We start from the raw sequence: 27,500 nt of genomic DNA on the forward strand, positions 1-27,500 counted from the left end.
TACAATTGTTAAGGGGATGCAGACCAGAGAAAGACTTTCGTCTTGTTTACATCAGGGTCCCCCATTTTTAATTAATCATAACATATATGACATACATGACATACAGATAGACAGTACTGCTACATCTATACATTTATGACATACCAGATTTGCAAATTGACATAGAAACTGTACATTGGAGGGGGGGGGGTTGGGTAGGAGGAGTGGGTGGGGGACACTGTACAACTGAACAAGCAAAACTGTACATTGGAATATTGACAAGACTATACTTGGTCATTTACTGTACATTGGGGGGGGTTGTGTTAGGACATTTACAGGGGCCAGTTTAGAATTGCAGTCTCCCGTAGGTGTTTTTTGAGAGTGTTTTTGAAAGTGGGTAGTGATTCACATTCCTTTACAGCTCTGGGTAGGGCGTTCCACATTGATGTGGCATAATTGCGAAACCTGTTTAGTCCCTTGTTTGAGCCGAATCTGGGTTTAACATGATTTGTGGAGCTCCCTCTGGTGTTGTGATTGTGGTATTCACTGACCTTTGGGAAGTATTTTGACATGTACATGGGTACCTTGGTCGTGTAGTGTATCTTGTAGACCAGGCCCATTGCAAGTTGCTGTACTCTGTCGTCTACTCTAAGCCATCCTAGGTTGTCAAAGTGGGCAGGGGTGAGGTGGGTTCTAGGAGTAAGGTCAAGCAGTAGTCTGACCAGTTTGTTTTGAGATGTTTGTAATTTTGTTTTTAGCGCCTTTGAGGTGCTTTGGTACCATGAGGTGCATGCATAGTCGTAGTACCCTTGAATGAGTGCTCCTGCCAGAGTCTTCAGGGTATTCTTGTTCGTTGGTTGACTTTTTTTATTACATTGGATGCCATTTTGTCACAGGAAAGATTTGCCTCTAGGATGGAACCCAGGTAGGTAATATCTTCTTTCCTTGTGACAATATTGTCACCCACTGTAACTGAGAAGCCGTCTGTCTTGCTGAGTTTGTTATTTGAACTGAAGAGAATGGACTCTGTTTTGCCCATGTGTAATGATAGTTTGTTATCAGCGAGCCATATGCAGATTTTGCCTAGTTCTGAGCTGAGGGTTTTTTCAACCTGTAACTCAATCAAAGACCTTGAAAGGCAAAGAAGAGGCACCATCCAAACCAGCAGACCAACACATATTATCATATCAATCAAGTGTTTCTAACTACAGGAAATACCTGAGGATCAGTGGGAACAAGGCTGCTCTATGTAGCTTTGTCAGCAACTACATAACCAATACAGGGCCTAGAGAATCTCTTCAGAGAACACAGTATGCCCTCCTCCTGTATGGCCAAAAGAAAATGGAGAATGGATGTCCTTGCACCAACCTGGATGAGATGAGGTACACACTAGCATCTACCACAGATTCATCAGCTGCAAATCTACCCCCAACAGAAGATGCCTTCCAGCAACATGTGTTGAGAGCCTTGTACCAAACAGCAGTGTGGCGTCACAGCCATCTGGCCAATCCTCTTCTCTGGAACCCAGTTGGTAGAGGGTGGAGGCTCAGAGAAGATGGGACCATTGAACCTGTGATGTTCCAGAAAGCACCGGCACCTAAGGAAGTTCGACACATCACCCACCTGTACTGTAAAGATGGAAATTGCAATGATGCCAGCAAATGCCAATGTCTTTCAGTGGGCTTGACTTGCACTGAGTTTTGCTCTTGCTCTTTCCCTGACTGCCCAAATATGATACATTTTGTCACTGATGATAATGTGGATCATCAACCTTTATTTATTCTCGAAATTACAATTGAGGTCACCCTCATTTTCAATGTAGTCGAGACTTTACAGACATTTCAATGCACACATTTCTATAATATAACAATAATAAATATTAATAGCTATCTACATAGTACTCTCAGTCCAGAGTGTACCACAGTAATTAGTATAACAAATTTAAAATAAAAGAAAAAGAAAAATGAACATGGGCATAAAATCAGCACACAAATTGACCAAATAAGAAATTGCATAAACTTCAGACATAAGAATAGGCATAAAAGACAATAAAAGTAGTGTAATGTAGACGTGCAGATTTAAGAATAGGCATAAAATAAGTACAATAGTATAATGTCGCTCGAAGGCATGTGAACCCCCCCGGAACAGTCAGTCCCCCGAACACCTCACACATCAATCCCGATTCCCTACCACATCCCCATCCAAGACACACCCCCGATAAAGCACACCATGGAAAACACAAACAGCCCGCGTGCCACTCACACCGCCATGCACGGCGATGGGAATGCCAACTCCACGGGCCGCTCCATCTACCCCAGCCCCGGCGCCTCCGCCACCACAAGGAAAACGAGCAAACACCACGCCCCCACCCCCAAGCTCCACAGAGGAATGACAGGCCACACGCCCCAGGACCCGCAGCCACGCCAAAGGAGACACGACTCCACACATTTTACTCAACCTCAGCCAATCGCGCACTGCCCACTAACCAAGGGAAAAAAGTATTGCTTCTCAGCGCATAGATCTGTCTGATGAATTATAGTCACGCGCCGCATTTTTTGGCAGTAACAGTAACAGCGTTATTAAGATTGGAAGAGTAAGCCATTAGATTACTCGTTACTGAAAAAACTAACGCTGTTAGTTATGCCGTTATTTATAACTGGATGTCACAGTATGATGTCATAATAGCACATTTTTGAACATTTGTGATGTCACAGTATGATGCCATAATAGAACATTTGTGATGTCACAGTATGGTGTCATAATAGAACATTCTAGAACATTTGTGATGTCACAGTATGATGTCATAATAGGCATTCTAGAACATTTGTGACGTCACAGTATGATGTCATAATACTACATTCTAGAACATTTGTGATGTCACAATATGATGTCATAATAGTACATTCTAGAACATTTGTGTACAGTATATTCAACAATTCTCTCAGAAGTTCTCATATCTCAGAAGACTTGTTTCCGACTACTTGTCTGTAAGCTTGAATATATTCTGTAGATACCATTTTAAAATCACCACATGGAAAAGGAAACAATGTCCTGTACAATCCTTAATGAGCTGCGTCTGGAGGGAAGGTTCTGTGATGTGGTTATTAAAGTCAACAGCACTGAGTTGAATGCCCACAAGGCCCTCCTGTGTGACTGCAGTGACTATTTCAGGTAAGTTTAGTTTGGTTCAGGTTAGCTTGGTTCAGGTTAGCTTGGTTCAGCTTAGCTTGGTTCAGGTTAGCTTGGTTCAGGTTAGCTTGGTTAGTAAACAGATACCATACTGTACTTTTACTGTAAACAGATACTATACTGTACTTCTACTGTAAACAGATACTATACTGTACATCTACTGTAAAAAGATACTATACTGTAAAAAGATACTATACTGTACTTCTACTGTAAACAGATACCATACTGTACTTCTACTGTAAAAAGATACTATACTTCTACTGTGCTAAGACCCTATACTTCTACAGTGAAAATATATTACTACACAGGACAGAATGTTGCTTACTGTTTACTCATCAGATATCTCTATACTCTGCGTCCCACAGAGCCCTCTTCACTCGCTGGAGCGACTCAGAGAAAGCAGTCTACACTATCCCTGGGGTGTCCCCGGGTATGATGCAGCTCATCATAGAGTACTCCTACACACGCTTTGTGCTGGTGACAGCAGAGAACGTGGAAGAGCTTCTGGTGGCTGCAGACCAGCTTCTCGTCACTGGCATAGTAGGAGCGTGCTCTGACTTCCTAGAAGGCCAGCTGTCTCTGGAAAACTGTGTCGGCATCTGGATGTTTGTGGACATCTACTGCTGCCCTGACCTGAGGCGCAAGGCCCATCTCTTCATCGTGTGCCACTTTGAGGAGATGTTGCACGTCTCACAGGAGTTTGTGGAGCTGTCCCTGCAGCAACTGGTGGACATCATCGAGAGGGATGATCTGAACGTGAAGAGCGAGGAGACGGTGTTCGAGGCCGTCCTCCGTTGGATCGACCACTCCTGTGAGGAGCGTAAAACACACATCCCTTTGCTGCTGCCCAAGGTAACTAATTGTATTACTGTGCATTACATTAAAACAACACTAGGTTCCCTAGTACGGTGGTTCTCAAACATTTGGGTCCAAACTGTTCCCTAGCAACAGAAACCGCCTACAACCGATGTCTAAGTTGTACCCGCTGTCTGCTTGTCTCTTCCCAGGTTCGCATGGGCTTGATGAGGCCTGACTACTTGCTGAACAACGTCCAGAACAACCCTGTGGTGAGGGACAGCCACGACTGCAGGGCCCTCATCCTCAGCGTCCTGAACCCCCCTGGCTCCGACAGGCTCCCAAACCCCCTGATGCGTCCACGCCTGCCCCAGGAGGTCCTATTGGCCATCGGAGGCCTGGGTGGCAGCATCCTGACCATGAAGGCTTACGATATCCGAGCCGGTGGATGGATGGACGTGAGCATTGAGGGGGAGAATCCCCGGTGGTTCCACGGCACCGCTTATCTCCACGGTCTGGTCTACTGCCTCGGCGGCTGGGACGGCGTAAATGGGGACGGCAGAAAGGCTCTCAACCGTGTGTGCAGGTTCAACCCCGTCACTCGCAGCTGGCTGCAGGCAGCTCCCATGCACTCACACCGCAGTAGCCTCAGCGTGGTAGCGTTGGACGGCTGTATCTATGCCATGGGAGGGAGAGACGGACACGTGATACTGAACACCGCCGAGCGCTACGAGCCTGAAACCAACCAGTGGACAGTGATCTCACCCATGCTGGAGCACAGGAGCGACGCAGGGGCAGCAGCCCTCCAGGGCAAGGTGGGTGGAACTGAGGGACACAGGGTGCTAGATGAACACAAGGAACGTTAGATCAGAAATCATAAATGTCTTTATTGCCAAGTAAGCTTGCACATACAGAAGATGTGTCTCGGTCCTTTGGTGCATCAACATTAACAGACAATTAAAGTAGAATGAAATCAAATGGAATATATAAACTAAATTAGAATATTCTTTCTTATTACAGGTTTACATCTGTGGTGGCTTCAACGGGACGGAGTGTCTGCTCACAGCTGAGTGCTACAGCCCAGACACCGACCAGTGGACTCTGATCGCCCCCATGAGCAGCAGGTGTGCCGGAGTGGGAGTCGCTGCGTACGGAGGAAGAGTCTATGTGGTAGGTGCACACGGAGACAAATGCTTTATACTAGATATTTGTAGATATGTATCATTTGACTTTCAATGCCTCTGTGATGCCCTAATTTCCCTAAATGGATTAATACAGTGTCTGCCTGCCATAACCACATACTAAAACATTCCTCTCATGTGTCCTGTCCTCAGGTGGGAGGGTGGCACCATGGAAACTACCTGCATAGCGCGGAGGCCTACAGCCCCTTGACTGACACCTGGAGCGCCCTGCCCGCCATGCTCACCCCCCGCAGCCACTTTGGCATCGCGGTGCTGGATGACCTCCTCTTCGTGGTTGGAGGCTACAATGGCTCCACCATCCTCTCCAACGTGGAGCACTACGACCAGAGCAGCAACAAGTGGACTGTAGCCGAGGACATGAAGCTCCAGCGCGGTGGCCTAAGCTGCTGCATAATGCATGGCCTGCCATTTAATATGAGCCAGTACGCTGCTCCCCGTGGAGGAGGAGGAGGAGGAAGATGAGGAAGAGTAGGAGGAGGAGGAGGATTAGGAGGAGGAGGAGCAAGAGGAGGAAGAGGAGGAGGCAGCAGGGGATCCATCTAAGAACCTTAAACATTTATTAGACCAAAAGAAATCCTAGGAAATTAATAAATTACTATCAGCCAAAGGTGGTGCATTTCTTTCTTCTAGTAATTCAGACAATATCGGTTTTTAGTTTGTGTAATGTAATGTAATATCTGTTTTTAGTTTGTGTAATGTAATGTAATATCTGTTTTTAGTTTGTGTAATGTAATGTAATATCTGTTTTTAGTTTGTGTAATGTAATGTAATATCTGTTTTTAGTTTGTGTAATGTAATGTAATATCTGTTTTTAGTTTGTGTAATGTAATGTAATATCTGTTTTTAGTTTGTGTAATGCACATAATATGGGAACTTTTATCCATATGCTAGCCCGGCATAGTTCTGACAGCTGTCACTTGTGCTACTGCGAAATAAATGATACACGGCTTTGTGTTGTCAACTGATAGACATTGTGCGTTTCTCTATTCCGATGATTTCTACAATATAATATATATAAATAACTGTCTTTTACTAGTACCTTACTACTATGTACTATGTTACTATCCTTATACTACTACCTACCATGCTAATATGTCTATTATACTATGCACTCAGGGTGTAACACTCAAGTTCAACACTATTTGACGAACAATGTCACTGACCATAAGCTGCCAGAGATGCACATCTCCTGCTGACCAGAAAACCACACACTTTTCTGATAGTGGGGTGCCTGGACACTCAATCATTTAAAATGTATATGCGAAAGTTTCGTTTTCACTTCTAATTTGAAGATAAGGATCTATAGAACAATTTTGGCTTGAGTGTCAAGGAACCAGACACGTATCCAAAATGGCCACAATCGAAATCATGAATTCTTTAAAAACGTCTTAATGTTCACACAATTGCTGTGTAATATAATTTTGTATTGCTATTTTAAGTTAATACTGTGTGAGGAATCAACTGGAGTTCAAATATTGATGCTTTGAATATTCTGGTATGGCAAAAATCAAAGATTTCTGTATTTATTTCGATTTACGCTTCATACCTTTTATTCTATTGAACCTAGAATGGTGATGTTGGTGCCTTTACCTAGGTTTTCATGAATGAGTAATTGAATACAAATAAAATAAACATGATTGGAGCATATCTTATATGATATTTCACACAATGAGACAATAAATATGTGGAGAACTAGAGTTAGATATGAGAACTGTAAACAACAGTTGATTGTGAAGAACAAACGATGATTGTGAAGAACGTCCTCATCACAAGAAAGGATCTGCATCTCAGCACCAATGTCAACACCATGCCAAAGACCTGATGGAGGTGTTGCTGAGCAATGGGAATCCCTTTGAGGAGGGCAGTAAATACCTGGTTACATTAGACCAGTGGTGCCCAACCAGTCGATCGCGATCGACAGGTAGATCGCGGGCTGATTTCAAGTAGATCTTGATTAATAAAATGTGATTATAAAATTTTTTTTTTTTTTTTTTTTTGCTAAATCAACTCTTCCTCTCCTTGTTAACTACAACAAGCAATGCTGTTTGTTATTTAAGATGAGGTCGGACTCGGCACTGACAGATTTGTGTTCATTATGCTGCTTTTATAAAGCCTCAAATGACGGCTTACAATATACAATTTTGGCTGGTAGCTCTCGGGCTAGGTGGTAAATAAAAAAGTAGATCTTGGTTCAAAAAAGGTTGGCCACCCCTGCATTAGACAATAAGGTGTGTGAGTCTGCGGCTGCTGCCGTATCTGTCCATCAACTCGAGTCTACGGGACAAGAGCAGTACAACAATTTCAGGAAGAGTGCTTGAATCAAATGACAGACTTCTGACAGCACCGATCAAGCGAAATGCAGAGCTCTATGCAGAGCTCTATGGGAAAGCTTTTATTGTGCTAGACACAATACACGTCAAGTAGAGATATTTCTGTTGACGAGCAGTTAGTTGCGCCAGGTGTAACAAGACATTTTCTCATTCCTGTCAAATAAGTTGTTAACAGATGGACAGTTCCCAGATGACAATGATGTCTACATCACTGCAGGTGATCAAGTCCACCATGTTGGAAACAGTCCACCAATGGATCAATGCAACCATGAGGAAGCTGACACTCGTGTCCTATAATACATCTCCTCCACGCCCTGCAAACATCATCACTTGGGAGGGTGCATACTGGAGATACAGATGTTTGTCGTAATCCTTCTGACTAATTTCCATCACATCAAGCCACTAACAGATACACACCCACTCAGGGACGTGCACAGGACTTTAGAGGGGCAGGTGCTCAAAGGCTGAAAAGGGCACTATACCTGTGTGTGTTTTAACCGAGCACGCGTTAAAACAAACACGTTTTTTAAGGGCCCTTTTCAGGCGGGGGGCCCCCTTTTTATGCTTTTTGGGGGGTTTTGGTGATCAAATATTGAACTATAATAATCAGTGCAGGGGCTCACTTATCCTTGAAAGACACTTTTATCACTGACTTAAAAGGCCCATACATCTCCATAAATGTTCAGGGGGGAGGGAATAAGTGCTTACCCTACAGACCCCAAGAAGTGCTGTATATTCTGTATTGTTTAATATAAATGCATTTTTTATTCCAATCCCGATTTGTATTTGAGATTCCCAAATCCCATCAGACTTGACTTCTTCGTGTCCCTCAGTGAGTATAATACCAGCATTCAACTGTATGCGCCACAGCGGTTTCTATAATCATCATCCACGCTATGCATAAAATATATATGTCCGCGGAGAGGCACGCTGAGGAGGCCGTGCAAACTCTTTACCTAATATTTGTATTACATCCTGACATTTTTCAGTTGGAAGGGCAGTCTATATGCATAACGAAAACATTTAAAAAAAGAAATTTCAGAAAGGGCACTTTTTTTATGAGGCTCAAAAAGGCAGGTGCTCAAGCACCCCTTGGGCTCTATGTGTGCACGTGCCTGTACCAGGGCATACAGTGAAATGTGGGTGGTCATGCCCGCATCGATTGTGCAATAATACAATAAAAAAATAGACATAGAAAAAAAAACAGTTAAGACATAAGATGTGCATGATAAAAATAGACATGCTAAATTCCCGAGAAGGCACTGGTTCCTATGTACACTACTATACAATATACAATTTTAACTCCGTCATTATGTTTTACTTATATCTAAACTATACTATACAAGAACCACATCTGTTGTTTCCTTTTGTGTTGTGTGTGTGTGCTCATGTGTACTTGTGAGTGGGTGTTCTGATGGCCTGGGGGAAGAAGCTGAGCCGAAGTTTCTCTGTGCTCGTAGCGTGTGTACGTAGGCGCTTGCCTGACTGCAGCAGCTTGAACAGGCTGTTGTTGGGGTGGTGGGGGTCTTTCATTATTCTGCAGACTCTGGATTTGCACCTCCTGTTATATAAGTCCTGCAGGGGTGGTAGTGCAATACCCGTAGTACGCTCTGCTGAGCGCACCACTCTCTGGAGGGTCTTCCTGTCCTGTGCCGTGCTGTTTCCAAACCAGGCAGTGATGTTTCCAGTCAGAATGCTCTCTACAGCCCCGGAATAGAAGGAGTGGAGAATCCCCTGCTGTATTCTCCTAAATCCACAATCAGCTCTTTGGTTTTACCAATGTTCAGGAGTAGGCTGTTATCCCGGCACCAGCGTGCCAGTTCATCAACCTCCTCCCGATAGGCCTTCTCGTCATTGTTAGAGATCAGCCCCACCACCATGTGTCGTCCGCAAACTTCACTATGGAGTTGGAGCTGAACCTGGCCACACAGTCATGTGAGTACAGTGAATACAACAGGGGGCTCAGAACGCAGTAGATTGAAATAAAGGTGTTCTATTTCAATTTCAACCTGATTCAATTGGATCTTTGTTTCCATATGAAGTATCTTAAAATGTATCATATGAAATGTATAATTTATTAAATTTATCATAAATATATTAACATTATAGACCAGAACATTACCTCAAGTGACTTTACTTTGCAGTAACATTGAATTTGTCAACATGCTTCTCACCACTGATAATGGGCTTTGGACTGAAGACTTCATTATGTCAATGTTTCATTTTCTTTAATTTAGGACACCTCATACATTTACGGATGTAACTCCCTGACCATGCATGCTATATTTACACATGTGGTATTGCTGGATTCAGCACAACCACACCTTTCCGAAAAAGCCCTCATCTGTGTTTCTATGACAATCCATGGCATAGCTACTACAAAGTAAATGAGAACATTCTGCATAGATATTAATTTTTTTTATTTCCGCTTATTTTAAGTATGTGTACATAGGTATATATTTCCTACATGCATAAAGATATTCACATCCAGGTTTTTCTATTGGGTTAAGCAACTGTCTGACTGCTAGCATGTCAATTTTGAAAGCTCTTGGAGCTTGTATTATTAATCTACATGAGCTTATATGTCTCAACTCCCATACGGCCAGGCTATATTTTGGTTGTTTTTTCCTTTGGGGGTGTATAACGATATCTATCAATTTAACCATTTTTGCAGTAAAATATTTTTATACAAGAATCCATTTCATATATGGGAGACCTTAGAGATGATGAAAAACATGCTTGTGTTTTGTTCTACCTCCGGTAGGGGTATCTCAAAAACGAAAACCCTTTTTGACAGTTTGTCACAGCACTATTAGCTTATTTGGGTTTTCAGAAAAAGGCCTGCTATGTGTATTTATTAATCACAGTAGCCTCCCGGTGTTTAACACTTTGAGTGCCACGGACGCGTTTTGTCGTTAGTTCATGCCGACTGTTGAATGCCACCAACGCTATATAGCGTTTGTTTGTCGTTTTTTTTTTTATTAATCGAATTGAATTCATAGTTCATCAATCGAGCCTCACGCTAGTGCTGCAGACTCTCTCTGAGCTCCATTGGGAAAATACCGCCCCCTATCGTCTCTCCCTGTGGTACTGCACCCTATTGAATTAGACTGATGGTGGGGGGGGGGGGGGGTCCAGTTTCCTCATTTTACTTTTCCGTCAAGCCAACTGAAGGATCGAAGTGATTGCCGAGCCGCAGAACAGCGTGGAATACATATTTACAGTACCCAGCGCTGAATCAATAAACGCAATCGATATTTGGAATGCCGATCAGGAATTGGAATAATCTTTTTGGAGAACATCTGATCTGAGGTAAGCAATTTATTTTACCAGGCTTGGGGTAATCGGATCTGTTTTCACCTATATATCAGCGTTTGCCCCCTGTGTGTGTGTGTGTGTGTGTGTGTGTGTGTGTGTGTGTGTGTGTGTGTGTGTGTGTGTGTGTGTGTGTGTGTGTGTGTGTGCTGATCAGGAAATGAGAGAATATATTTTTCAGCCCGCTTCTCTAGCGTGCATAAGTACACATATATACTATCGATAATCTAGCGTTTATTTGAAAACTATTCATAAATAGGCCGAAAAATTACAACGTTTTTTGTGTATTCCAGAATATTCCAGTAAATGCCGTTTATCACGGAATCTATATATTTTCCTGAAACTTTCAAGAAAACGAGGGCTTTTCAAAATGCTATAAAACGGAAATTAACCGATTAAAAAAAACAATCCCTTTTGACAATGTTGACTGCAAACAAGTCATTGATAAGCGACGGGCAGATTAGACACATAGCCATAATTTTAGACATGGATTATGCGTTTAGAGCGCTATCATTGAAGTGGGTGGTGGCATTCAACGATAAATAGTGCACGCCACACTGGCAATCAAAGTGTTAATAAAAACTTCTAGCCAGGACATATCTGGACATTAGGGGTGTAACGTTGCATCGATTAATCGAAATGCATCGATTCTAATGTGACGATTCAACTGCATCGATTTGAAAATGTTAGAATCAAATTCCGAAATTAATCGGAATAAATATATATATTTATTTTTTATTTTTACTGTTTTTTTGTGTGTGTATTGTTTTTATTGACCTATAGTCCATTAATGCTGAGTGAATCAGTTCCCCCAGCCACATTTGTGTATTCAAATTTTTTTGGGGAATTAACTGATAGACAATTTATCGAAAATGAATCGAATCGAATCGAATCGTGGTCAAATGAAGAGATTTTATGATGCATTGAATCGTTGCCTGAATAATCGTAATAGAAATTAATCGTTGTGAGGTTGCATCGTTACACCCCTACTGGACATATAAGACATATATGTATCATGTTTCTTTTTTGTTGGCTGGGTTTGCATGCGGATTAACACATTCCCAGCCATTAGATTAGACAGGGCCCCACTCTAGGACGCCAGCTTTTCATTACAACTTTTCACTGTGCGTGACGTTGTTTGTAGAGCTAAATCTATATTTTCTATTATAGCTATGTATCCATTGTCATTGTCAATTGACAGTATAAACCTTCCCTTCAATATGCCATAAAGAAATTTTTTTTCATCAATACGTTCCCGTTTTATAGCCTAATGAATATGAGCTTTATATGGGAATGATCTGGGATAATTCCTGCAAAGCTAGTTATATTATCGTACTTGGCTTATTGCGTCCCGCTCTTAAGCCTACCGAGATATACCTCATCTCATGTACCTATTGTACTTACACAACGAATAAAACCAATACACCCACACCTGCCGGGTCCCGCCCCTACGGAGGCGTAGCCTATAAGATAGTAGGCGTGGTCCCCAATACACCCTTCCTCTATTTTCGTTCCCAGCATAGCGGATGCAATGCACCTTATGTAACTAGTGTTATGAAAAGATTAGAGAAATTACGTAATGTTGAAAGCTTATCGGAGGTTTGCTTACCCCTGGCATCTTCGAGGCATGTTTCAGCGACACGACGGGCTTATGTTGATGTTTCTTCATCTGACGACAGCAGATCAAGGGGCAGCGTACATGGTTTGGCTATCGGGCCGGCTTGTACAACGGTGAGCCCTGTGTCATTAGGCATCAATGTTGGTATTGGTAATGCTGTGGAGTATGTTTCGGCGCCAGGGCCGGGGTGGCTTGGTGAACGTTCCACTGCAGTGGACGTTTTCCTGGCAATCCTGGAGCACGCTGCTAACGCTAATGCTACTAATGCTACTACTGCTAATGCTAATGTTGACGCTGAAATGGGTCGTTGTTCTAATGATCCCCGCCGCGGGACAATTCCGCTTTTCCCTCCTCTTACCCGCTTCATTGATGAAGGTCAGTCGGTTGCTAATGTGGGGGGTTTCGCTGAGTCCTATTTACCTTTTTTACGGGTAAACGGGCTAACAACTGGGTGCAGGCCGGGTGTACCGTGGCTACATAGCCAGGTAGCTTTGATCCTGTGCCCCGGCGGGGATGAACGATGTACCACCCGGCCGATGCTTGAGACTGCATCGGCTCGGAGGGTGGCAGTATGGACGGATGAGTGGTATACTGCTGCAGGATGGTTTGTAGCGGCGGCCAGTGTTTTGGCTCAGCTGGCTAGTTTCCTATCCACATTGGCGTCGGGTAGTAGGGCTATGGGTCCAGCCGACATTATAAACATGTTGCATGTTTGTGGTGTTATAGAGATCTTGACTCAGTCGCAAGCTATAACTGCGGGGAGGATTAGGATGCTGTCAACGTTTGTTGTTCGGCATGTTTGGTTGGAGCACTCTCCTCTTGGGGAAGAGGATAGGTTTTCTCTCCTCACGACTCCTTTTTCCACGGAAAGGCTTTTTGGTCATTCTGTGGAGGCGCAGGCGGTTGTTGATCTGAGTTCTACATCGCCTCACGCTGTGCAGCCAGAGGTGGGAGCACGGTTTCGTCAACGACTGTGGCGAGATCCTCGACAGGCGGCTATGCTTCCCCCGCCAGTGGTGCCCTGGGCGGAGAGTCAACGGGGTTCCACAAGGCCGACAGCCTTGGCGGCCGAGGGATCAGCCATTTTGGGTGAATTCGGTTTGGATAAAACAAGCCGTCGTCACTTTGCCGCGAGCAGCCCGCTCCCCGTTCAATCCTCTCTCTGTTACCCACGGAAGCGGGGCTCTGATCGTTCTCCTTTGGCTGCGGGCCGCGAACCTTCTTTGAAGCGCATGCGGCCCCATTCTTCACTTCTCATGGGAACAGGGGCTGACACCCAGTTGATGGCTGAGCCTGGGTCTGTCCATGAGAATGTTGTGCTGTCGCGTGGCTCCTGCACCACACGTTGTGTGATGGGTGAGCCTGGTGTTACGGCTGCCACTAGCTACAGTGGTCAGCAGGGGGACTCGAGGCCTCTTCTGTTGAATGCACAGCAAGGGTTACCCCGGCCTCGCCTTCGCCAGGCGGGGTATCGCGCTGATGCCTCCCACTCCCGTGAGAGGGGCTTGTGTTACAGTTCGCACAACCCCACCCTCCGTTCTCAGGTTTGGTGCTGACCCTATTGTCAGGGTCAGAAGCAGTGACAGCCCTGGCCGACGAGATCCTATCTCTGTTGGCGAAGCAGGCCGTCGTCGTGGTTCCGAGAGAGGACGCGATGTCAGGCGTCTACTCCCGTTATTTTCTGGTGCCCAAGAAAACAGGGGGGGTCAGACCTATACTGGATCTGTCCGCGTTCAATCGTATGATTGTAGCGAGACCGTTCAGGATGTTGACCGTCAAACTCCTTCTGCTTGCTGTCAGAAGGGGAGACTGGTTCACCTCCATAGACCTGAAGGATGCGTATTTTCACATCCCGATTTTCCCTCCTCACAGGAAATTCCTACGGTTCCTGTTTCAGGGCGTAGTGTACGAGTACCAGAGGATGCCGTTCAGCTATTCTCTGGCTCCCCGCACATTCACCAAGTGTGTGGCGACTGCACTGGAGCCTCTACGTCGTCGGGGGATACGAGTTCTATTCTATCTCGACGACATTCTACTCCTCAGTCGTTCGGAGGAGGTTGCCAGGGTTTTGCTGTGAACTGGAAGAAGAGTACGCCTCTTCCCAGTCAACAGGTGGAGTACTTGGGCTTGACGCTGAGGTCGAGGCCCATGATTGTAACCCTCTCGGAGCAGCGCCGGGTGTCTTATCAGTCGCCCGCTCGGGGGGTTCCATCTGGGAGGGACGGTCACGGCGCTGCAAGTGATGCGTCTGCTCGGTATGATGGCATCTGCTCACACGGTGGTTCCTCTTGGCCTTCTCTTCATGAGGAGGATACAGAGGTGGTTTTTCTCTATGAGAATAGATCCGGTGAGGGACAAATGGAAACGGTTGCCGGTTCCTTTGTCGATATGGGGAGATCGCGCCCATTGGAAGAGGCTGGGTATCCTCACCATTGGGGTCCCCATGGGCAGCAGGCGCTCACACGTCGCGGTCTTCACCGACGCCTCTCTCACGGGTTGGGGAGGGACGTGTCGGACCCACGCAGTGGGGGGCAACTGGCCGGCGGTTCATGCCGGTCCATCTGCCCCGCACATCAATGTGTTGGAATTGAAGGCGGTCCTTCTGGTCCTCAAACGGTTCGGCCACCTGGTGGTAGGCGAGCACGTTTTTGTCAGGACAGACAGTGTGACGGCAGCGGCGTATATCAACAGGCAGGGTGGGACTCGTTCCATCCACCTGCACCGGGCGGCGGTCGAACTTTGGCTATGGGCATCTCACAGGCTGCGCAGTCTGAGGGCGCTCCACATTCCTGGTGCAGAGAATATGGGCGCGGATATGATGTCTCGGGGCGGTCCTCGTCACGACAAGTGGGAACTCCGCCCCGACATAGTCAGACAGATCTGGGATCGGTTCGGGGAGGCCTCGGTAGATCTGTTTGCGTGCCGACACTCTCACAAGTGCCCCTTGTGGTTCTCGGTCAGTCGAGCGGATCATCCCCCCTTGGGGGTGGATGCCTTCTCGATCTTTCCATGGCCGCCCGGTCTTCTGTACGCCTTTCCTCCTGTACATCTGTTGGGTCAGCTGTTGGAGCGGATACGGAGGGAGCGCAGGACGGTGATTCTGGTCGGACCGGACCGGGGCACGGCAGTGTGGTTCCCGGTCTTGATCCAGCTTCTGGTCGCTCCTCCTTGGGTTATTCCTTGGTCGGCAACGGCCCTCTCACAGCACAACGGGTCTCTGTTCCAGTACCCGGTGTTGGGCCAACGCCTGCTGGTGTGGCTGGTGGGAGGGTGAGTCTGGAGAGGATGGACCCTTCTGTGGTTGATACCATCCGGAATGCACATGCTCCCTCCACTGTTGCGCTTTATACGGGCAGATGGCGTATGTTCCAAGAGTGGTGTAAGGCGGGGGGCCGGGACCCAGTCTCCTGCCCCCTGGATGCTGTCCTGAGTTATCTCCAGTCTCTCCTTGATAGGCTGTCGGCTTCGACGGTGAGGGTATATGCGGCAGCTATATCCTCCTATCATGAGGGGTTTGAGGGGACTGTCTTGTTCAGCCACCCACTTGTGAAGTGTTTCCTGCTTGGCTCTCGACGCGTTAAGCCGGTGCAACGCTCTTTGGCTCCGACTTGGGATCTTCAATTGGTCCTCTGTCAGTTGTCCTTGGCCCCGTTTGAGCCACTCGAGCAGGCGCCGTTGGGACAGCTGTCCTTCAAGACCGCGTTCCTGCTGGCTGTCACCTCCGCTAAACGCGTGGGTGAGCTCTGTGCTCTTTCGGTACGTCCAGAGTGCCTGTCTTTTCGGGCCGATTGCGGTGCCACTCTGCGACCTAATCCTGCTTTCATGCCTAAGAATATCCGGAGTTCCTTCCGCTCCCGGGATATTGTGGTTCAGGCGTTTCGTCCGCCTTCTCACACTAGTGAGTTAGATGTGGGCCTTCACCTGTCATGTCCGGTCCGCGCTTTGGGAATTTACCTCAGCCGTACTCAGGACTTCAGGGTTACCGACCAGCTTTTTGTCTGTCACGGTGGTTCTCGTGCGGGTAAGGCACTGTCGAAACAGCGCCTGTCCCATTGGTTGTGCGAGGGCATTGCTCTCTGCTACACGTTGGCTGGGCAGGATCCCCCTGGGGGCGTCAGGGCGCACTCCACTCGTGGGGTGGCTGCTTCTGCCGCTCTCCTGGGTGGGGCTTCGGTGGAGGACATCTGTGCTGCAGCTTCATGGTCCTCCCCGGGCCCCTTTGTAAGGTTTTACCTCATGGACATGACCGGGGGTTCTGTCTCCCAGGCGGTTCTGGGGTCTGTGGCCTTTCCTGCTTCCCGTCCTTGGTAGGGTAGCAGGAGTGTATGGGTATGGGCCACAGTGTGTTAAGTCACACGTGGTTCCGCCTGTGCTGTGTGTTCAAGGGGTTCTAGTTCCTCCTTGTTCGCACTCCGGTGGAGTTGACTGCGCCCCCCCTTCGTTAGGGAGGATGGGGTGACAGGACTCCCCAAACCCCTTGATGTGGGCTTTCGGGTCCTCAGGGGGTACATTTGTCTGGCCTCGCGTCCGCTCTTACCCCATATCTCGGTAGGCTTAAGAGCGGGATGCGATAAGCCAAGTACGATAATATAACGATAGGTTATGTATATAACCTAGTTATATGAGTACTGGCTGAGCGTCCCGCTCTTAAGCGGCCCTGAGTCCCCTTGAGGGATCTTTTGACTGGGAACTAGATTTTGGCGAGGAAGGGTGTATTGGGGACCACGCCTACTATCTTATAGGCTACGCCTCCGTAGGGGCGGGACCCGGCAGGTGTGGGTGTATTGGTTTTATTCGTTGTGTAAGTACAATAGGTACATGAGATGAGGTATATCTCGGTAGGCTTAAGAGCGGGACGCTCAGCCAGTATTCATATAACTAGGTTATATACATAACCTATCGTTATAAGGCGGCACTATGCTAATAACATTAAATCGATTGGCGTTTTGTCCCTACACAAGCTAGAGTTAAAAATCAAAATGCATATGATCGGTATCATGTTCCACCATGAATGCATGAAAGGGGGAGGTTGTTTCTGATTATTGATTACCAATAACGGCATTCGTTATTACAACAACATACGCTGATCAGGGGGGTGGCTATGAGAACAAGGCCCGATCAGGCTGAAATTGACGTCAAATCGCTCTTACCTGTGGCCGGTTGGATTCCAAAAAGAATTTCCCAGTTATTTGATCGCCATCTGGTCGATCGATATGTCCATTGGCTGATGCTATATTCCTTTACTGCATACTGAATTCGGTGTCGCAAAAAGTATTCCAGGCGATCGGGTGAAGCCCTCGCTTCAGGCTAACAGAAAAGTCCACCCGGAGCGAAAAAGTGACACCAGGTCTGAAACAAGGATTACTGCATTCTCGAGACAGCGCCACTACCAGGATCTGGCCGGTACTGCATTTTCCGTGTCCCAATATGCCTTTTCCAGCCAAAATACAGCTCTGTGACAGTGAATAGGATATTAAAATCGAATAAAAGAAAAAACAAGTTAAACACATATATATATATATATATACATACGTGATTGGCCTTCAAGCGCTGTCTCCCAATCACGTATATATACGTGGATGGCCGGGAATGTGTTAAGGGAGATGTCAATCTGTTGTCGACGGTGGTAGTACAGGGGCAGTACATTTAGCTGTAAAAGCCTGATCAAGCTCAATAGCTTCTGTAACATGAACGCAACTACTCTGTACGTTGCCATTGTTGTTGTGATGTTGGCTGAGTTTGCACATGCGGGTTAAGGGAGAGGTGGGCTATCGGTTCAGGAAAATGCGCGTATAGGCTTGTAAAGACGGTGACGCAAGGGGGGCGTCTTCAGATTTTCCCACTCTGGGACCCGGTCTTAGAAAAATAGCGTCTTCAGGCTCCCAGAACGCAGTTCCGTGTGGATGAAAGGTACATACGATAAAATACTTTGACTGATACGACCGAAATCGGTTTTGTCTGGACATGGCCTCAGTTCTCCTCACACAACGCGTCTCCCGGTTGGACAGAGCTGTTACCATTGTAATAAATGGATCTGCAGTTGAATAGTGACTGTCAAATGAAGATTGTCGTGTGTCGGATCCATAAAAATTGTGAGCCGCCGGACCCTTTTTTTATGTGGAAATATCACAGGGATTGGTCAAATTTGCAAGCTGTTGCAAATATTGCAGGGTGGTTGAATTTATGTTAATTCTTGCAATTGTGGAATCGCTAAATCCTGGTGGGTCTGTTAAAGGAGTGGATGTTGCAATTTGGTTGGAGCTGGTGACACTGGAGCTGGTGACACTGGAGCTGGTGATACTGGAGCTGGTGATACTGGAGCTGGTGATACTGGAGCTGGTGACACTGGAGCTGGTGATACTGGAGCTGGTGATACTGGAGCTGGTGATACTGGAGCTGGTGATACTGGAGCTGGTGACACTGGAGCTGGTGATACTGGAGCTGGTGATACTGGAGCTGGTGATACTGGAGCTGGTGATACTGGAGCTGGTGATACTGGAGCTGGTGACACTGGAGCTGGTGATACTGGAGCTGGTGACACTGGAGCTGGTGATACTGGAGCTGGTGATACTGGAGCTGGTGATACTGGAGCTGGTGATACTGGAGCTGGTGACACTGGAGCTGGTGATACTGGAGCTGGTGATACTGGAGCTGGTGATACTGGAGCTGGTGATACTGGAGCTGGTGACACTGGAGCTGGTGACACTGGAGCTGGTGATACTGGAGCTGGTGATACTGGAGCTGGTGATACTGGAGCTGGTGACACTGGAGCTGGTGATACTGGAGCTGGTGATACTGGAGCTGGTGATACTGGAGCTGGTGATACTGGAGCTGGTGATACTGGAGCTGGTGACATCGGGACACCTGATATTCAGGAATGCTAAGCTAACTTTGAATTCACATAATAATGTTCTTCCTGTGCCCTAGAACAGTTTATTCAGTATTTGTGAATGTGAACACGTGCCACTCTGTCCTAAAAGCTAGAAATTGGAGATGCTAGACACGCAATAAAACAAACAAAACAAAACAGGAGGTTTTGAAGTTTGACTCCAAAACAAAACAGGAGGTTTTGAAGTTTGACTCCAGGTTGAAGTGCCTTTTACAACGGGGTCATTGACACTGGATTATGATGCTGGTCGTCTCCTTTCCAACACATAACACTTTGTCAGTACATTTGCTCAGGTATGAACCATGACTAAAGACTCCCCTTCTGTCACACTCCGCTTGCTCCGTTGTTCACCAGCAGCCGGATTATTTTAATGAATTAATTATGTGTTTAATATCCAGCACAAAATATGGAAAGCTTTGTCCTCGAATACTTGTGGGAAAGTGTGTGTTTAGTTCATGCATAGAGTGTTTTTGGAGTGTGTGTGTGTGTGTGTGTGTGTGTGTGTGTGTGTGTGTGTGTGTGTGTGTGTGTGTGTGTGTGTGTGTGTGTGTGTGTGTGTGTGTGTGTGTGTGTGTGTGTGTGTGTGTGTGTGTGTGTGTGTGTGTGTGTGTGTGTGTGTGTGTGTGTGTGTGTGTGTGTGTGTGTGTGTGTGTGTGTGTGACTTAAAGTGCTCTTTCAGTAGTGAATCAGACTGCAGGTCAATGAGTTCAAGCTGAACATCAGTGGGTACACTATCAACACTGCAGGTAAAGGGAGAGGAAACCAGCTGCATTTCATCCTCAACCTTTTTGAAATCTTGAAAACGCCTTGAAAATTCATCATGCAGTGCTCGTAACATGGATGAGTACCTGTGCCGGTGATCAGCTGATGGTTTGACTTCTTTCAGGGTTTTCATGTGTTCGAGAATCGAGATTGTTGCTGCCTAGTTGCCTTGAAATTAATTGCAAATAAAAAAAATGTAATCTACCTACCTCAGTTGTGAAAAAGATATAACCACACTTTTGCTTGCCATTGCCCCGACAGCTTTGTTGTTGAATCAAGTCAAATCCTAGGTAAGCGTATATTGTGCGTGTGAACGTTGACATGAAAAAAAATAAATAAAAAAAAATATATATAAAATTTGATTTGTATTTATTTTTTATTTTGTATTATCATGTAATCTTTTGCGGGCCGGTCAGAATCATCCCGCGGGCCATACAATGCCCAGGTCTGTGTTAGAGGGTTCCTTGAACCATTTCAATTTTATAGTATTAAATAGTATTTAATCGGAAATCGAATCGATTCGGGACCTTGTGAATCGGAATCGAATCGTTTTGGGAAATCAGTGGCGATACCCAGCCCTATGGTCTAACCTCACTCACCCTGTAGGACCAGCAGGTTCAAGATTTTTTTTTTTACCTACAGGCTGTGTATCTGCTGAACAATATTGGGAATTTGTACCTCACACAACACACCCCAACTATACCAGACTGATTACTGTACACCCCATTTTCTATGCACTGTAAATTATGCTCTATACGTAGTATGCTGTTATGCTGTATATTATAATATATACTGTACATTTACATTTACATTTAGTCATTTAGCTGACGCGTTTATCCAAAGCGACTTACATGTTCTGTACGACATGCCATCAGGAAGGGCACAACTCTATCAGCTGAGCAACAATGTTCATCAAAGTGTTGAGTGCTACAGTGTAGGTTAGTTTATTAGGACAAGTGCATGACAGTACGGTTAGTTAGGGTTAGTCAGGCTAAACAATACGGTGTCCTTGAAAAGGCCTATATGATAATAATCCAAGATTAGTGTGTGTCAGTGGGCTGGGCCTGGCAGAATGATGCTGCCGCTCCTGGTGTTTGTGTTTGTGTGATTGCATGTTGTTTGTATGTGGAAAGATGGAAAGTATGTGTGTTTTTTTTTTTAATTGTGTGTTTCTGAGTTTGTTGATCTGTGTGTGTGTGTGTGTGTGTGTGTGTGTGTGTGTGTGTGTGTGTGTGTGTGTGTGTGTGTGTGTGTGTGTGTGTGTGTGTGTGTGTGTGTGTGTGTGTGTGTGTGTGTGTGTGTGTGTGTGTGTGTGTGTGTGCGTGCGTGAGAGAGAGTATATTTGCGTGTACAGTAGGTGTGTGTTTGTGTGTCTGGGGAAAGAGAAATATTGAAAGTCCATCTGTGTGTGTTTGCTTATTTGGATGCTTTTGTGTGTGTGTTATACAGTGTGTTTGTGTGTGTGTACAGCGCGCTAATCTGCATGTGTTTGTGTGTGTATATGACACCATGTATTGATGTGTATAGCCTATTTAAAAAAGAATTTGCACAGGTGTGTGTGTGTGCATGCGTGCTTCCGTGCTTCTGAGCACAGATGGATCTAACGGGGATCTTGCAGTGTGTTTACTCAGAGCAGAGGATGAGATACACAGTTGGTAGCTTTCCATCTCCTCTCACTCTCTCACTCTCACTCGCTTGCTCACTTACTCACTCACCATCTGAGGCAGGTTTGATTTACAGATGCCCTTAAAACACAACATTTCTGTCTTGAGTGTCAATCATCCATCTCTTTCTCTCTCTCTCTCTCTCTCTCTCTCTCTCTCTCTCTCTCTCTCTCTCTCTCTCTCTCTCTCTCTCTCTTTGTTTATCTCTCTAAGGAGGAACGGATGAGCGTGAGGGTCTAACAGCGGTGAAGAGAATTCATGAGCAGCACAAAGAGGCCAAAGGTAATCAACGCACACAAACAAACACACACAAACACGCATGCACACACACACACACACACACACACACACACACACACACACACACACACACACACACACACACACACACACACACACACACACACACACACACACACACACACACACACACACACACAGACAAACACCTAACCTAACACATTGGAATGGGAATTTGAAGGTGTGTCAATATTTGATTATTCTATTAATTAAAAAAGTGCTGTGAACTAAAAGGAAAACAAATGTGCAGCACATAATGTAGCCTGAAGGGCTTCAGTGATCCATGCCCAACACCTACTGTATGTCATTTTGAATAGTATAATATTCTACTAACTGCCCATCCTTAATACACACTCAACTAACATAAACCTAAACCTAACCATAACCCATAACCATAACCATAACCCCTAACCCTAAAGTTCCTCCTTTACCTGGCCAAAATCTTGTTTTCATCATGTGGCTGGGGCATTTCAAAGTCAAAGTCAGCTTTATTGTCGCTTCTCATAATGTGCACGACATACAGAGAAGTACAATTTCGTTTCCCCATAATGATAGAAAAACGAGGGTATATACATTGGGTTGTATTGTACTTTGTTTTGGTTTGTTCAGTCTATTGTTTGGACTGCTGGGAGGCCAGAGCTGCACACACACACACACACACACACACACACACACACACACACACACACACACACACACACACACACACACACACACACACAAATGTACGCATCCATGTGTGTACACACACACACACACAAACAGAATATGTGCATGCTTGCAGGTAGGCCACACACACAGGCACATTCATGATGTGCGCAGACACACACTATTGATGTTGCAGCTGCATGGTCTAGAGAATTTCACTCTTGTATGCTGTAAAACAACGTATTTCAGAGACACACAGATGCACATATAAACATACACGCACGCACACTCACACACAGTCCCCCCCTCTGCCTGTACGGTAGCTGTGTAGCGTCTGTCTAACAGGAGTGAATATTAATAATAATGCTAGTAATGATGTTGCATACAGCTTCTCATGCTGCTGTGTCAAGAGAACAGAGGAGGCTAGGAGATGACATGAGGATAGGAAGGAAGATAGAGGAAGAGAGAGGAGGAGGAAGGCAGAGGAATAGATGACAGAGGGGGATAATACGAGGAGAGAGAGGAGGAGAGAGACATATAGAGAAGAGAACAAGGGAAGAATGACAAGGATAGATGAAGGAGAAGAAGACAGGACAGACGAAGGAGGAGATGAATGAGTGTGTGAAAGAGATTTATCGCCCTATTGCCCAAAGGTTACTCTGTAAAACTCACATATTGAGGAATGAATTCCACTGACCTTCGAAGCCCCATAAATCCTGCCATATCTGTAACTAAGGGCACAACATAATTCATCTTCGACTGTAGCCTTGAGGCTGAAAAGAGTTTCCAGGGCTTGTGGCCACAAGCACAAAATCAGGGTGTGGGAAGGTGATGTTGAATTTATGGGGCAAGCCACCATATGGATGTAGGATCATAATCAGTTGAATATGCATGGCTGACAGATATTTTGGGGCGTTAAAAGATGGTTGGGAGGTCTCCACTTGAAACCTCTACCTTTCTATTTCTCCCTTCCATTGTCCATTTTTCTACGTTCTGTATGTTTAAGCAATTATTTTATGCAGTAGAATAGAAGAGACACCCCAAAGGTGGCTAGTGGGCGTGGCTACCGGTGTCTATAGCAACACGAAGCCACCATCTCAAGATATTAGGAACTTCAGAGTCTATAGCAACACGAAGCCACCATCTCAAGATATTAGGAACTTCAGAGTCTATAGCAACACGAAGCCACCATCTCAAGATATTAGGAACTTCAGAGTCTATAGCAACACGAAGCCACCATCTCAAGATATTAGGAACTTCAGAGTCTATAGCAACACAAAGCCACCATTTCTAGATATTAGGAACTTCAGAGTCTATAGCAACACAAAGCCACCATTTCTAGATATTAGGAACTTCAGAGTCTATTAGCAACACAAAGCCACCATCTCAAGATATTAGGAACTTCAGAGTCTATAGCAACACGAAGCCACCATCTCACGATATTAGGAACTTCAGAGTCTATAGCAACACAAAGCCACCATTTCTAGATATTAGGAACTTCAGAGTCTATAGCAACACAAAGCCACCATCTCAAGATATTAGGAACTTCAGATTCTACAGAAACACAAAGCCACCATCTCAAGACATTAGTATCTCCAGAGTCTATAGCAACACAAAGACACCATCTCAAGACATTTGAGACTTCACAGTCGCAACACAAAGCCACCATCTCAAGACATTAGACACTGCGGTGGAATTGATTACTATTGTTGTAATTGGCAGGCACTGAAGCACAGGGGACAAGGAGGGGTCTGTAGCCAGATGCTTGTGCCCTGAATGAGAAGTGTGTGTGTGTGTGTGTGTGTGTGTGTGTGTGTGTGTGTGTGTGTGTGTGTGTGTGTGTGTGTGTGTGTGTGTGTGTGTGTGTGTGTGTGTGTGTGTGTGTGTGTGTGTGTGTGTGTGTGTGTGTGTGTGTGTGTGTGTGTGTGTGTGAGTGAGTGAGTGACACTGCGAAAGTAATGGATTCTCATTAATATGTGAGACAGGAGGTTCAAACATCTCTGTCCAAATGTCCTTTGGCATATTTCCTAGTCTTTTGTTTGTCTTTGTGTGTGTGTTTGTCTTTGTGTGTGTGTGTGTGTGTGTGTGTGTGTGTGTGTGTGTGTGTGTGTGTGTGTGTGTGTGTGTGTGTGTGTCTCATCAAGACACACAACAACAGTTCGGCTACTGTACATGGAGATGAGACCCCGCGCCTCTCTCTCCATAATAGACGCAACCAGGCGTGCATTCTCGTGGGAAAACCCCGAAACAACATTTAATAAAGACCAGTGTTAGTTGTGTTTCCCCATCTACCGTCAATATAAAACCATCCACCACCCGTTGGAGGAGTAGTGGGGGAGAAGAAGAGGAATATTTTTAAATAGCAAGAATTATCGACTGGCAACTCTGTGCTCGTCAGACCTGCAGCTGCTGGTACTGTATGGAGAGAGAGGCGGGGGGTCTCATCTCATGTACAGTAGCCGAACCGAAGACACACAACAACAGACAGACAGCTCAGTGATTGAAACCTACGTGTTTGTGCGACCATGTCGACCTGAACAATGGGGGATAATAATAAGAACGAGCCGCCTCGGAGGGAGGATACCGCAGGCGGAAGACGGCCGCTGCTGCTGGAGCTGGACCGGGTCTTGTGAGACACAAGCCGGCGGCAGCAAGGCGCACAGAGCCGGGGAGAAACCACCGCCTCGCCCCGCTGGCGCTTCACAGCGCGTCTCAGGCGAGAGTGTAAAGGGGGGGCGTAATAGCATAGGTCAGTGGCCAATCAGAGCGCAAAACGGAAACCCGGAAACACAACTGGGTTGGTAAAAGCATACACGCGTCCCGCCGTCCCGGCATGGAGCGAATCAGCGTCCCCGGTGACAGAGGGGAGCGTTCTCATCGTACTTATTTTGGGGCGATCGTGCTCAGATTCGACCCCGGATGGCTAGTTGGAAAGCCCTCTATAGCAACACAAAGCCACCATATCAAGACATTTGAGACTTCACAGTCTATAGCAACACAAAGCCACAATCTCAAGACATTTGAGACTTCACAGTCTATAGCAACACAAAGCCACCATCTCAAGACATTAGACACTGCGGTGGAATTGATTACTATTGTTGTAATTGGCAGGCACTGAAGCACAGGGGACAAGGGGGGGGGGGGTGTGTGCGTGTGCGTGTGCGTATGTGTGTGTGTGTGTGTGACTGTGTGTGTGTGTGTGTGTGTGTGGTTGACGGTGTGTGTAGTTCTACTGCAAAAAGTTTCTTCCTGCAATATACAAAACAGCCATACTGTACCATAACCATAGCAACCATTGTTTTGTACATTGCAATGGAAAAGGCAATGATGCTATGTGCTGATATATTGGAAATATATAAACAAAAACAATACTTTTGGTGTCTTATTACTCGATTTGGAAGTCACAGTAGAATAGTAATATCATGCTTTTCCTGTGTTTTACCTGCTCTACCACTGCACGGAAGTGAGGTATTTCCTTTTGAAAGTGGTTAACCATGGTTACAGGCAGCCATACACACAAACATCCCATGCAAGGCCTCTATTACACGTCTGTTACACGCTGATGGAAAAAGTTACTGGGAGTTAATGCATTTTAATTTGTCCTCCAAGTGATTTAAGTCTGGGAAATTATTTAGTCTTAATGGAGGGACAGATAGAATTGGCTGTTCAGTTCAGTTCAGTTATTTTTTATTTCGGGTTTTGGACACATAACAATGGTCATTCCATAAATCGCCAACGTTTTACCAGCTGCTAATGCAGCATTGTCCAATTGTCCGAAAAGGGCTAGGGAGAAGCACTAGGCTTGTCGGGCCCTACCCCTGAAGACTTACATTTAATTTTTTAATTTACATACATACATAGTACATACATATAGTACACATTACAGTACACACATATAGTACACATTACACATTACAGTATAGTATACCTGCAGTATATAATAGTATAGATAATAGTATATAGTACATAATAGTGTATACAACACATATATAATGTGATATGAGATATAAAGTACATGATATATACAATATAATATAGTACCATAATAATAGTATATAGTGTAAATATAGTTTAATATAATATACAAATTAATTATAATATGATTATATAATGTAACGTACAATACAGTATCAGAATGTGGCGGCACGGTGGTGTAGTGGTTAACACTGTCGCCTCACAGCAAGAAGGTCCAGGGTTCGATTCCCGCTTGGGGACCAGGTTTCCATGATGCCAGGTACCCAGGTGGGGTATCTCCCAGGCCTTTCTCTGTGGAGTTTGCATGTTCTCCCCGTGCTCGCAAGGGTTTCCCCGCCGATAAGATAAACCCAATGGAAAAACATGCACAACAACAGATCGCTAAAGCTGTGGCGTCCTTGACGAAGACGGACACGAGCACTTGGATTGGTCCCCGGGGTGCGGTTCACGTTGACGCCTTATCTGCTCCCGGCTGCCCATGGGGGGAAGGATGACGGGATGGGTTCGGCGCAGAGACTCTATCGCATCAGCGACTGAGGAAAGACAATGCATGTGTGTGTGTATCCTGGTGTGTGTGTGCCGCTCCAATTGCATGTCCAGTTCGTTGCATGCCGATTAAAGACCCCCTAAAGAGGTCCTGCATTATTATGAATATAATTGGCTGTTGCTAAGCTCCAGAAGTAATGTTAGTCCATGCATTAGCTATTAGTCCGTGAGTTAACTAACCATATTCTCATCTTTGAGCTACACATCTAAATATAAAAAATATGGATGAAGCACACACAAGTCAAGATTAAGATTTTAAGATTAAGATTTGTTTATTAAGGACAATGC

General features: G+C 45.6%; 2 protein-coding genes across 3 annotated transcripts in view; both read left to right on the forward strand.

The window, feature by feature from the left end:
• Positions 1-27,500, forward strand: part of LOC311225644 (polyprenol dehydrogenase) — a 220,029-nt gene that overhangs the window by 171,700 nt on the left and 20,829 nt on the right. For both annotated transcript variants that reach the window (XM_084311028.1, XM_084311027.1), the window contains exon 3: positions 21,957-22,025. In XM_084311028.1, coding sequence (XP_084167154.1) covers positions 21,957-22,025 — 69 coding nt within the window. The remainder of the gene's footprint in view (positions 1-21,956; positions 22,026-27,500) is intronic.
• On the forward strand, positions 2,248-5,627 carry LOC311225064 (uncharacterized protein; the record flags this gene model as incomplete). The annotated part of the gene is made up of 4 exons (XM_084310272.1): positions 2,248-2,354; positions 4,301-4,778; positions 4,984-5,133; positions 5,298-5,627. 4 exons carry the CDS (start codon positions 2,248-2,250, stop codon positions 5,625-5,627), a joined length of 1,065 nt encoding a protein of 354 aa, XP_084166398.1.

The sequence above is a fragment of the Notolepis coatsorum genome (genome assembly GCF_963971535.1).
Source record: "Notolepis coatsorum genome assembly, chromosome: 3".
Classification (NCBI taxonomy): Eukaryota; Metazoa; Chordata; class Actinopteri; order Aulopiformes; family Paralepididae; genus Notolepis; species Notolepis coatsorum.